This window comes from Centruroides vittatus, unplaced genomic scaffold, assembly GCF_030686945.1.
Source record: "Centruroides vittatus isolate TY-2023 unplaced genomic scaffold, ASM3068694v2 contig_18, whole genome shotgun sequence".
NCBI lineage: Eukaryota > Metazoa > Arthropoda > Arachnida > Scorpiones > Buthidae > Centruroides > Centruroides vittatus.
Genome location: NW_027121101.1, coordinates 5026632 through 5039230, shown reverse-complemented (window position 1 = coordinate 5039230; position 12599 = coordinate 5026632). Strand labels below are relative to the sequence as shown.

The 12599-nt window shown below is 31.3% G+C and overlaps 1 protein-coding gene across 1 annotated transcript in view; it reads right to left on the bottom strand.

Annotated features, from left to right (window-relative positions):
• Nucleotides 1–12599, bottom strand: part of LOC136969624 (abscission/NoCut checkpoint regulator) — a 45067-nt gene that overhangs the window by 10427 nt on the left and 22041 nt on the right. Inside the window, exons 4-6 of the mRNA XM_067263877.1 lie at nucleotides 6864–6970; nucleotides 4049–4137; nucleotides 1576–1731 (exon numbers count right to left, since the gene is read on the bottom strand). Of these exons, the coding sequence (XP_067119978.1) occupies nucleotides 1576–1731; nucleotides 4049–4137; nucleotides 6864–6970 (352 nt within the window). The remainder of the gene's footprint in view (nucleotides 1–1575; nucleotides 1732–4048; nucleotides 4138–6863; nucleotides 6971–12599) is intronic.

The following is a 12599-nucleotide window of genomic DNA, read 5'->3' as shown; positions in this document are numbered from 1 at the left end:
TGTGAGAGCCAAAACAGTGAAAATATTTTTTTTTTTTTTTTTGGAAAACAAAAGTTAAGAAAAAACATTGTGAGAAGACAAGAGGGGGAAAAAAGTGTTAAAAACAAGTAAAACTGTTTCCCACAGGCGTACTTCCTTATTGAAGGTGACACATTGAATGTGTCACCTGGAACCAACGAGCAAATATTTGACTATTGGTCCCAAAATACTAAAAATCTTAACCAAGTCATGGGAAAAATCCAGGAGGAGATCCCCTAATAAAAAGGAGGGGGTGATGACAATCATGAGTAGTCAGCAACCTTACCCTGTATGTGTGTGATCCGAACTGCCAATTCCAGCCATCGCCAATTGCCACCTCCTCAAACTAACAGAAGAAGGAGAAGCCGAAAGGATATCTCCCTCTAGACCGAATTGCCGAGATTCCCACTGATGGACATTGGTACGTCATAGGACCAAGAAGTGTTTAAGGTATTTATCGTCTCATGAGTGAATGTGAGCTCTCTCTCTCGGTCAGTGTTGTGATAAGCTTCCCCTTCCCTTTATAAGATATATCCATCTTTAGCAGTTGTGCTAAGCACCCTTTTTTGGTCTGTAATGACAATACAAACTGTGTAAATAATATCAATTAATATACAGGTATTTTTGTTAAATGCTATCTTGTGAAGTGTACTTCTTCTGGGTCTTCATCCGCCTCCATTCCGAGTCTGAAAGCCTATGATGCGACCGCTCGTGCGAAAACTAACATAACAGCCATCAAAATTTCCATGTCCGAAGACATGGTGGTGTCAGTCCTGATAAGGCATTGAAGCAGTGCCGACCCTGCAGTCACATCTAATTGGGTTGCAAAAAATTGAAAAAATTGTAGACCTATAAATTCCCACTGTTGTTCCTCTATCTGTCTTTCCTTAATCTCAAGAACGGTGTTAGATAAATGAAATTCAAGACCAAATATGGAAAGCTTAGGGGCAGATGGCCCCAACTAACTATATATGAATTTCTGATGCAAACTGGAAGTCACGTTATTTCAATTCAAAAATTTTCCTTTGAAAGGAGTTACATAGATGACTGGCACGACTCTATTGCTAACAGAAATGTATGATGTACAGGGGAAGACACAACAGTACTAATTTCAGATGGAGAGCATATATTTTAAATTAAATAAATTAAAAATTACAGCCCAGCATTGTGATGATGTCACAATAAATAATTTTAATTTTAAATTTTATTTGTAGACTAATGATGAGCTGTTAGTCTTGTTGGATGAGTGTGAAAGTGAAGAAGAAGCCATTTTATCATATCTTATCACTAAAGATATACCCGTGACAAAAAGTAAGAATGAATTTAAATGAAATGACAGATTCTGATTGCTTGTTTTATTTTCAGTAAGTGAGAAAATTAAAGAAAGAAATAAAAAACATTATACTTATAAAATTTTTATAATTTTAACAAATTTTCAAGAGATGAAATAAATCATCTAAGCAAACAAACTCAATGCAGTTATTCAGAATCACATTAACAGTGATGATGAATAATGATGTGCATCCAAAATTAAAATTAAAATTAAAAAATTTTTACCTTTTCTATTGTTTCACCTCTAAGCTTAGCAAGACGTTCCTCTATTTCTTTATCAGTTGACTTTTCTTTGGATTCAAGCTCTACTTCATGTTGACACTGCTCAATTAAATGTTCTGTTTTATCTACTACTGAACGATTATCTTGTTCTCTATAAACCTATTAAATAAAATATTTAAATTTTATTTTATAAATTTTTAACAAATTTTGTAAGGAGTCAATGTCTGATTGTTATTTTATGTTTTGGGCATTACTTTTAATTTTTTAGTTAATTATTTTCTTTTCAGGGATTTTCTTTTTTTAAGGACAAACTCCTAAACCCTCTTTTGCAAACAAAGTCAAAAAGGCAGAGATACTACTTTTGCACCAGTGACTGATCCCATGAAGCAAAATAATGTAAATTAGGTCAGTGCAGCTTGATAAAAGACCACACATCCAATACAGCTGTGTGGTGTAGCTCCTGGCGACGACTGTTGTAGACACGTCTCTGAGAAGTGATTAGCGTAAGAAATGTACACTTTGGTTGAGTATTTGTTTTGAGGTGGGGATTGGATTTTGTATTTGTTATTATATGAAATAAGACTTTCTTTGATTGTTTATTTTTTTGTTACTTGCCTATTTGACAAATATACTAACTGTTGGTACATTTAATCAATTATTGTTTTTTTGTATTATTCAATTTAATAAATATTTCATTGTGATTTGTTATTTATACATGTTTTCGTTGAATTATTATTATTGTTTTTAGTTCTCATAAAAGTCCAGGCCTGGCACTTGAACCCTAACATTGTGTAACCCCCTTTTTTTTGTTATGCGGTGCGTTACAATTTTAATGCTCTAAGTTTTTTACAAATAGACTAAATAAAACATCAAAGTTCTACTCAGTAGCAAGAATTTAATGTTTTGGGAATGGTAAGACAGTCATTTCTTTATATAGATGTATAATACATGTGCATTTTCAGGATATTTAATCAAAGCCTTTTTCAATTGCCCATGAAAATTCTATCCTAATTGGTTCATATACTCTACTAAGACAGTGAACAAAATGCATAACATGTCTCAGATTCAGCTATGTCAACTTTATGTTTGAGCATGCACTTAAATTGATCTCTCACAAAAACACCATTTGGAATATTGCTATTTAACTAAGGAAAATCAGAAAGATGTTGCAAACAGTGAAAGCAAAGAAAACAAATAATGCACAAGTTCACGAGTTTCAACATTTTTATGAGGGGAATCAGATTCCCCTATCTTCTCTACATTTCAGCTTAGATTTCACTAATGAAGTCTAATGTATATTGACATTTCATTCCTTGCCTTCAGATATAACAACACAATATACATTATCACATCATGTACTTGTACACAAACAATATAAAAATGTTCTCATACATGCAACAATAACTAAATCATCATCTAAAAACTGCACATAAGCATGTGCACGCATGCACACGCACACACAATTTGTACTAGACAAAGGCAAAACTCTTCAATAGGAAAAAAAAAGACTAGAAAAAGAACATTGAAACATCCAGCATTAACAAAATATCTGAATGCAAAACACACAGTTAAAGTAAGAATATCATCCCAATTCTTACATAATCATTTGAAGTTATACATTAGAAAGAAACTAAAACAACTTCTATATTAACAAACCATATACCACCACCCAATCTACCACAGAGCAAACTAAAGTTAAACTGATCATTTAGTACTCAAAAACAAAGAAGATAAATATACAAGTGATTTACCACAAGTTGATGACCATTGGGCATTGATACATAAAAAATTACTTTCATTTGCTTTTTTATACAAAGTGTTAACAATGCATTCAGCATTTATATGTGAGGGTTAATGAGTAAAATTCCTAAACTGTTAAGAAAATAAACAAGGGGTTGCGGAGGAGATGAGGGAAAACAGGAGAGGGAGATGACAGTTGGAGAAGGCATGAAGAGAACTAAAGACGGTTAACAGTTATGGACGCTAGAACATTATCGATAATATCCATAATTTGAAGACAGTTACGAATGCTGGAATATTATTGTCATTTCTATTTCTATCACTATTCCTACATACATACATGGTAGACAGTATATAGTAATTTATAATCATGTGCATTATTTCGTTCTAATTGGTCTAAGAACTATCATTAAAATTAGTATGTTTGGATTTTTGTCTAATGGCAGTTACTGCATCTATCTCAATCTGACTAATATCTTGTTACATTAGATGCAATGCATTAGATATTAAATAAATGATTTTCTGAAACAAATTTTTGGAAGGAAAAAAAATACATCATATATAGCAGAAAGTGCATTAAGTATTCACTGTATATCATGCTATTACTTTGTAAAATTATATTATTATTATTTTTTTACTAGTTTTAAAGTATAGTCATACAATTACATTTTATACAAAACTGATATTTAATTGAACATTCATTCATTACTTAAATATTTTGAACAAAAAATTTTACCAATATTGGTGGTGCTGTATAAACTTTGGGATTAATTCCTTTCAGTTTGGCAAGTCTTTCTTCTAATTCTGTCTGTGAAATAACAGGATCTGAAATTATTAGTTTTGTGTTATTTCAGAATTATCTTGAAAGTAACGAAAACACTACACACTAATTTATAATAAATTATACACACATAGTTATTATTAAAAAAATTAAATTTTTACTTTTATATTATATTAGATATATATTTATAGTTATTACACTAGATGACAAAAATTTTACAGTATATAAAATTCTTTTGATTTAGGATAAATTGAATGTAAATTCAGATTTAAAATTAGTAGAATTTTCCAATCTTATCCAAATTTTCAGATTTATTATTTTTTCTGAAAAAGAGTTCTGTTTTTTTCAATGTTCAAGCATTTTAAAATAATACTTATGCTTATTTTAGGAAATGCAGTATTGGTAAACTATGTTTTCATACTTTGTATTTTTTTTTTACATAAAGTACATATCTTTAATTTAGAAATTATGTCCAAAAACACACCATCAAATAGGTTAAACTAAACAGAACTGTCTGTCAGTATGCAAATTTATTGGTCACTATTTTTGATAGCTTAAACACTACATTTGACACAGGTTTTAAACATTTTCTTTCAAATTATGTTCTTAATCTGAAATATTCAGTCAAATTTTAGTTTCTAGTGTGTTTCCTTGTCTTCTGTTTACATTTGACATCTTCTCAATTTATCACAAATGAGTGAAGAAATTGTGCCATTCATCCAAACAGCTTTTATAAATGGTCTATATTCAATTAAATTCTTAAGAAAAAAAAGCATATAATAAGCCAGAACAGAAAACTAAATACCACTCAAATGCCTACAGTTTTCAACCAGATAGGGAATGAGGATAAACGGTTGTTGTATAGATTACTCCCGGTGGAATTTTGGGACTTTGAGTATATATCTGAACTGAGGGGACCAAGACGAGTTAAACGGTACCCTACTTTTGAACCAGAGATGAAAAATAAGAAAGTTATTTACGATTTCTTGCCTTTCACAATGCATTCTACGCCATTTTAGAGTTTTCCGTAGTAACGCATTTAATCCAACCGCGCATGGACTTGCAACCTTGAATATCGATTGAGCTGAAATAAAAGGTTTTCTATTAGCCTAACTAGGGATGGTCACCTCCCAGAGGAGGTAGGTTAGGGTTTTTGGACAAGCTGCAAAAGCGCCGCATAGTACTAGCCGACCGCGAGCGATAGCAAGCATGTTGGCGGCTGAGGGGCCTTAGGCCCCGAGGTTGAGGAGCGCGAGGTGTGCGAAAAGAACTTACTCCAAATGCAGACGATCAGTATGCCCATGGATCAACATCTGCCTCTGTTGAAGGTGAGTGTACAATCTGTTTTCTTGGCCTTTTACATGGGCAGTTTTCTTTAGTCTTTGCCAATGTGTCTTTAGAATATATGACCGGCTTGCTGGACTGCCTGTTAAACATGTGATAGGCTTAGTGGAGAGAGCGACGCAACTCCCGATTGTGATGTAAGTTGTTAAAGTTTGATTATCAATAAACATGATGAGATAATGAAATACCTTTTTAATAGGGACAATATGTATAAAGAATCAGAAAGTGCCACCTAGCAAAAAACTCTAAAATGGTGCAGAATGCATTGTGAAAGGCAAGAAATAGTAAATATGATAACTTTGTTATTTTTCATCTCCGGTCCAAAAGTAGGGTACTGTTGAACTCGTCTCGGTCCCCTCAGTTCAGATATATACTCAAAGTCCCGAAATTCCACTGGGAGTAATCTATACAACATCCGGATAAAATAACACGACTTATTATAAGAGGGGTGTCCAAAATTCTGGTGGCTATAAACAATGAGGAAGGTAGAACTTTGTATAGAGGGAACACAATCCATATATTACAGGCTAGAATGATAGAGCATTGGGAGGATCTGATGAAGGGCAGAATTACCATGGCACTGGCCAAGGAGTTCCTCACCAACAAGTTGGCAGTTCCAAACTGGACAGGTGCCAGAATTATTTTTCAGGACCCCAGACAACTCCCTGTTAGGACTAAAGAGAAATTAATTATAGCCACAACAGATGAGTCTTTTTATTGTTTATTTAATAAAAATAAAAAGAAGTGGCTAATGATATGGAACCATGGGCTAACTAACTATGTGGCTAATTAATTTATCCCAGTAAAGGAAGAATAGAACAGACTATGAGAAAAAAAATTCTGATTAACTTATGTTTGATTTTTAATTTGATTATTAATGTTTATTGGGTAAAGTTCTGACACTGATTTTTTATTTTTTTCATTTGATATTTGTGAAGTGTTGTTTGTTGGATCAGTTTTACCAAAGAAAGAATTAGCACGTGATTCATATATTTTTATTGTTGAATTTATTTGTCACATTTGAAAAATTATTTAAATTTTGTAATGCCCTAGAATGCTGTTCTTTCTACAACATTCAAGTGGCTGAAGATGAAACAATGGTTCTGAAAAATATTTTCAGAGTTAAAAATCTTTCCTAGACTATTTTATTTGTGTTGCAAATGAGTAATGTTACTATTGATCTGATATATGGAGTCATGTAACAAGAACTTATGCCTAAAATTACTAATACTGGAAATAGCCTAGTTTAATATAGCTTAAATAGCCTTATATAGTTTAAATAGCCATTAAACCTGTCTAGTTTAATGGTAAACTAATTTAAATCATTAATTTTTTATTTTGCCTAAATATTGTTCAATGAAAACTGACACTTGTTTATTATTTACTTTATTACATAATAAAAAGAATAATATAAAAAGTTTATTACCTAAACTTCTTTGTGGCTTTAACTTTTTAAGTTTTTCTGAAATTATTTTATCTTTTTCATTCATGTTTCCAGACTTGGATGATTTATTATGTAAAGATTCCATTCTCCTATGATGTTTTGAAAGAAAGATTTTATATAAAAATATTTCAATTAAAATTTCTATGCAACAGAACAAATAAATAAAATAAATTTTCAATATTGTTAACAGTGATACTATAAGTTTGAAAATACAATAGACTCTGCTTGTTGTAACCATGGATATTGTTATCAGTTATCTAATCTTATCAGAATTAGCTTGTCTCAAAACATGCAAATTAAAATACACTGTTTGTAAAACTCTGATTATAAGCAGAGTTTGATATACTTATTGTTATATTCAGGTAAATGGCACTTTAAACTGTTTTTTCATGTTATTAGCTTCAATACAAGACTAATAACACAATCATTATCAGTTATCATTCACAGTTTTATCCATACTTTAAATTTTTAATTGTTCTAATGATTATTTACTTGCAGTACAACAGTTTAAATGTCTTATTTCAATTATATGCTAGCTATTATTAATAATGGTGATACTGCAAAAAACAGCAAGCAAACTAGAGAAATTATTATTAATTAATAATAATTACAATTAATAAATATTTTAAGTTATACATTTTTTAATTGTTTAACATGTTCTTTTAATGTCAGAGTCCACAGAATCAATTCCACTAAATGTAGTCTTACATACTAACTCTGCTTAATGTTATCAATTTGGTTATCATCATCAGTATAGGAAAATTCCAAAGCAATTACAATAAGCAAATTCTATTTTATATAAGAACAAAATTCTAACAAAAAATTCATTATTATTCATTTGTGTAAAACTTGCTCACAGTAAAGAAATACAATTTGACAAAATTACTGGAAAAAATTTCATCTTTTACAGAATAAGTGGAATAACTAAATAGCATATACAGTAAAACCTCATTATTTCAATATTGGATAATTCCAAGTAGTGCATAATTCAGTCAAGTCAAAATTGAAGCCAAGAGAATAGGATTTTGCATACATTTTAGTTTGGATACTTCAAAATATGCATACAATGAAATTCAGTCATTTTTAGTCTGGTGACCCACAAAAATATCATTTAATTCAAAATCTCTCACCATATTACATGTTTATAAGGAAAGTTTCCAGGCCCAAGTGCTATTTTCAGTTTTGGTTTTACCAATTATACAATGATTTACTGAACTTATGTTCAAGGTCATTCAGACATCATACAGTATTGCCAATGAAGAGAGAATTTTTTTTATTTTTGTGGAAGAAATCTGTTTGGCGTTTAATTATTTTGGATATTTTTCACAAAAATCCATTGTTTCAATAATTCCAAAGTAAATTAAATACACATGCAAATTCATAATAGAATATGTACTTATAGGTTTAGCCATTAATAGAGCTTGTTTTCATCAGATAACACGAAAACCATTGAAAATATGCATGTTACACATAAAGATGCATTTTCTTCAATTTCCACTGTGGAAAAGGTATTACATAAGCATTTACATGAGAATGATAATTTAGCACAGTGATTTCCAAAGTGAGTGCTACTCCCCCTGGGGAGTGAATAAATCTAGGGGGCAAAAAGAAGCAAGGGGGCAGCAGGGGGTGCTGGAAGCAGGGTCCTGACTGAATGGTGACCATAGGTGAGGGTTCGAATTACTGGCAACCTTTCCCCTTCCTCATTAAAACAGATAAGAAGAAACATTTTAATGGTTTCCAGATAAGGAGAACAATGTATGGCAAAGTCACAAAGTTTAAAGTTCATGAAAAGGTTTTTCTAAAAATAAAAATATTTCCAAGCCTTTCTTGCACAAGGGAAAACAGGTTGGAACAATGGTTGGAGTGCACTGGATATACGGTTGGAGGCACTGGATATAAGTTTATGGAACCAACAGGTTGGTGGCTCAAAAAAGTTTGGGAATCACTAGCATTTGCAATGGACAAAATATCAAAAAAGTATACGAAATACATGAAAAAAATGAAACAAACTACATTGGATTACTTTGTTACTAAAAAATAAATCTGTTTAAATTCATTTCAATCGTTAGCTCTTTTCTGTAATAAAGGTCACTGTTAACTTTTCATAGAGTTTATTTTAGTATTTATCAATAAAAAAACCACAATTTTCTAACTTTTTTGCCAAAATGATGCCGAAGTATTATGAAATCACAGAAAATGGCATGTTTGATGTTTTCACTTTTTATTTCAGGCATCCTTCCATCAGTGCCAAGGGAACTAGTACTCATTATGCAGGGGTCAGACTGCACAGTGCCAAAATTGCCACTTGGCAATATTTTTATTAAAGTGGTGATAAAAACTGTCCACTCATTTCAACATTCAGCGTAAAATTTTATCACAAATTACACTTCAGGAAAAACAGCAAAATGTCAAGCTTTGATACAATGGGAGTCCCGTGCATCACACACCTAGTGATTTCATGATATCACATGGCAAGTTCGGGCAGAAAAGTAGAAAGTGACATTGAGAACCAAAGGCAGTTTTTTGCAATGCTGCCTAGCGTTTCCAGATTGGAGACTTTTTATCAACTGACAGAAAATTTGGAGACTTTTCTGGGATGACTTTCTTTCACTTTGATCTCTTTTTAGTAGACTAAAACAAAATTTTGACATGATAGAACCTGTGAAATACTATTTAAACATTGTGATCGAATGTGTTATTCAGAATTATTCATTAGAAAATTATTCAAAAGTGATTCCTAGTGCTAACAAGGAGAGGGTCAGACATTTGGATCTCCAATTCAAAACAAAACTTAGTGAGAACATAGCCTTAAAACAAGCAGCTCCTTGCCCAAATAATAAAACCCACTTCTTAAGCATTTCCAAAAATGGGGCCTCTGAAAATTTAATGTTTAGCTTATAAGTCTTTGGAAGCTTCAAGCCACAGAGTGGTGATAGCAGAGTGAATAAGAGGCTAAGTACTGGAGCTAGACAACAATACAGGCAACCCTCAACTTTTGCACATTCTACATTCACACAATTTGCTATTTCACACATTTTTAAAAAATTCAACTTTTTAAATATTTTTGTCAATAATGAAAAAATTTGCTTCCACGCAGAATGCTCATACACTACAAAGTGCGGTAGCTTGCTCTACATTCTCAGACACACATTACTTCCTACAATAGTGGACTTCTCGGAATTCTAATCATTACTGTGTTGTTCTGAGCAAGAGGTCAAAACAGTTTCTTTGCATTAGGACGTATGTCAACGTGTTGTGTGTTTTGCCAATTTATTGTTTATGTTTAAATATTTCATCCTTATAAATTGATAAACATGAGTGAGAAACGGAGAAACTGCAGTGTTGATACGAACAAAAAGAAATTAAGGGCTCATAAACTTCATACAATCGAGACAAAGATGGAAATAATTAAATGTTCTGAAAACAGTGAATCTTTTGCTTCAATCAGATGTTTGTACGATGTAAACAGATCTACGATATGTTCAATTTTGAAAAGTAAGAGTAAAATTAAGGAACACGTTCAAAATTGTGGAAATATATCTTCAAAGATTGTTTCCAAAAGACACGGCATGGTAATGGATGAAATGAAAAGATTTTTGTCATCGTGGATTGACAATCAACATCAAAATAATGTCCCTGAGTTTTTCAATTATTCAAGCTAAGGCTCTTACTTTGCACAAAGATTGTAAGACTAGATTAAATGAAGATTCTAACACAATGTTTCAAGCAAGTAATGGCTGGTTCGACAAATTTAAAATGAGATATGGTATTCAACTAACTCTTGACAACTTTATAAAGAAAACAACCGAAAGCACTTAAACATGCTTTGTTAACTTCATATATACATATTGATAAATAAATACTTTAAAACATAATTTTTGGTGCATATTTTTTTACATCTCTCTACTTTCGAACATTCAACATTCACACACACTTTCAGGAACCAATTATGTGCAAAAGTCGAGGGCCACCCGTATAGGTTCAAACCTTCAGAGTTTTAGTTTAGTGTTTTTTAAAGGAGTAATTTTATTATTTTACCACATCATTAGCATTACTACTACTATTATTATTCCTCATGTTTAAAGCTTAGAAAACAAGAAATTGAAAATTGTGATGTCATTTCTCTGTAGATTTAACTTTTTTACATTGTTAAATAAGACTTTTATTTCTTCACATTTATTTTCACATATTTTACATACAATGTCCTCACAAGCGAAGAAGCTTCAGACATTACTGCACATGGATGAAAAAGACAAGTGATATGAAAATAAAGCAGCATAGTTGAAGAGTTTTATTTTTACAATTGTTAGTATTATGGACAATTTCTTCACATGCTATAGTTGTTACAATTCAAACATCACAATACCACCATGTCTTAAAATAGATATGAAGAAATAAAAATTTTATTTAACAACATAAAAGAGTTTATCTACAGAGACTTTTTTTAATTCTTTTAAAGCTATGTATTTTTCAGCTATTAATCTGGAATTATCATACCACAATTCCTTAACTTAGTTTTTTTTCTTTTATTTTTTAGTAACTTTAAACTTCAATATGTACATTTTGGGTTTTTTACCGTACTTCAGTTGGAGCATTACATTTGAATTATACAACTAAAGGGTAAAAAAACCCAAAATGTACATATTGAAGTTTAAAGTTACTAAAAAATAAAAATCCAGTAACAAGTTGCTTAACTTTCCTGACAACATTTAGTGGTGCTGTTATCATATTTTATTTTAAAATCTTTTTATATTTTTAACTATTATAAAATGGCAAAAAACTTAATTTTGAGGTTAGGGATGGGTTTTATAAAAATTGTAAATGCTAGTAACAAATAAAATCGTCATTATGTCTAACTCTACTAGAGATACATGCGACCCCTCTTTATCTCCCCACCCCATCTACCTTTAACCACCAGAATTTAATATCATCAATCTCCCAATAGACAAACATCCCTGAAAAATTTCAGAAATTTTCAACAAAAAACATACAAGTTATTAAGCTTCAAACAGGGTGAACAAAATCATGCCACCCACACACAAACATCCAATACATACAGAAAAACCCTCAAACTTTATTTTGCATTTCTGGACATTTCAAGGTCCCCTAAGTCCAAAACTAAAAATCTGGGGAGGAGTCATGTTTTGATCAACCACCATATCTCATTTCCCTCTGTTATATATAACAGCCAGGAAAGTAAAAGGAAAAAACCCATGTTAAGAAATCATAGTATGATAAGTCCAAATTAATAGCTGAAAAATACATAGCTATAAAATAATAAAATCCTAAAAAGAAAAAAGGACTAGAAGCTATAAGGATAAAAACCACAGAAATTTGTTTTTGCTAAATGGAAAATGATGTCACAATTTTTAATCTCTTGTTTCATAAGCTTCAAATGTGAGGAATAATAATAGCAATAATAATGCTATGATGTGGTAAAATAATATAGTTATACAGTAAAAAAAACAAAACTACTAATATTCCAAAGTTTTGAACCTATATTATCCAGCTCCAGTGCCTAGTGTCTTATCCACTTGGCTATTGCTACTCAGAGATACAAAACTTTCAACAACATTAGCTTACTAAATTTTCAGAGGCTTGTTTTTGGGAAACACTTGAGAAGTGGGTCCTATTATTTGGACAAGGAGTTGTTTGAGATTAAGACTATGTGCTCAGCAGTTTCATTCAAATTGCAGACCTGAAAATCTGATCCTC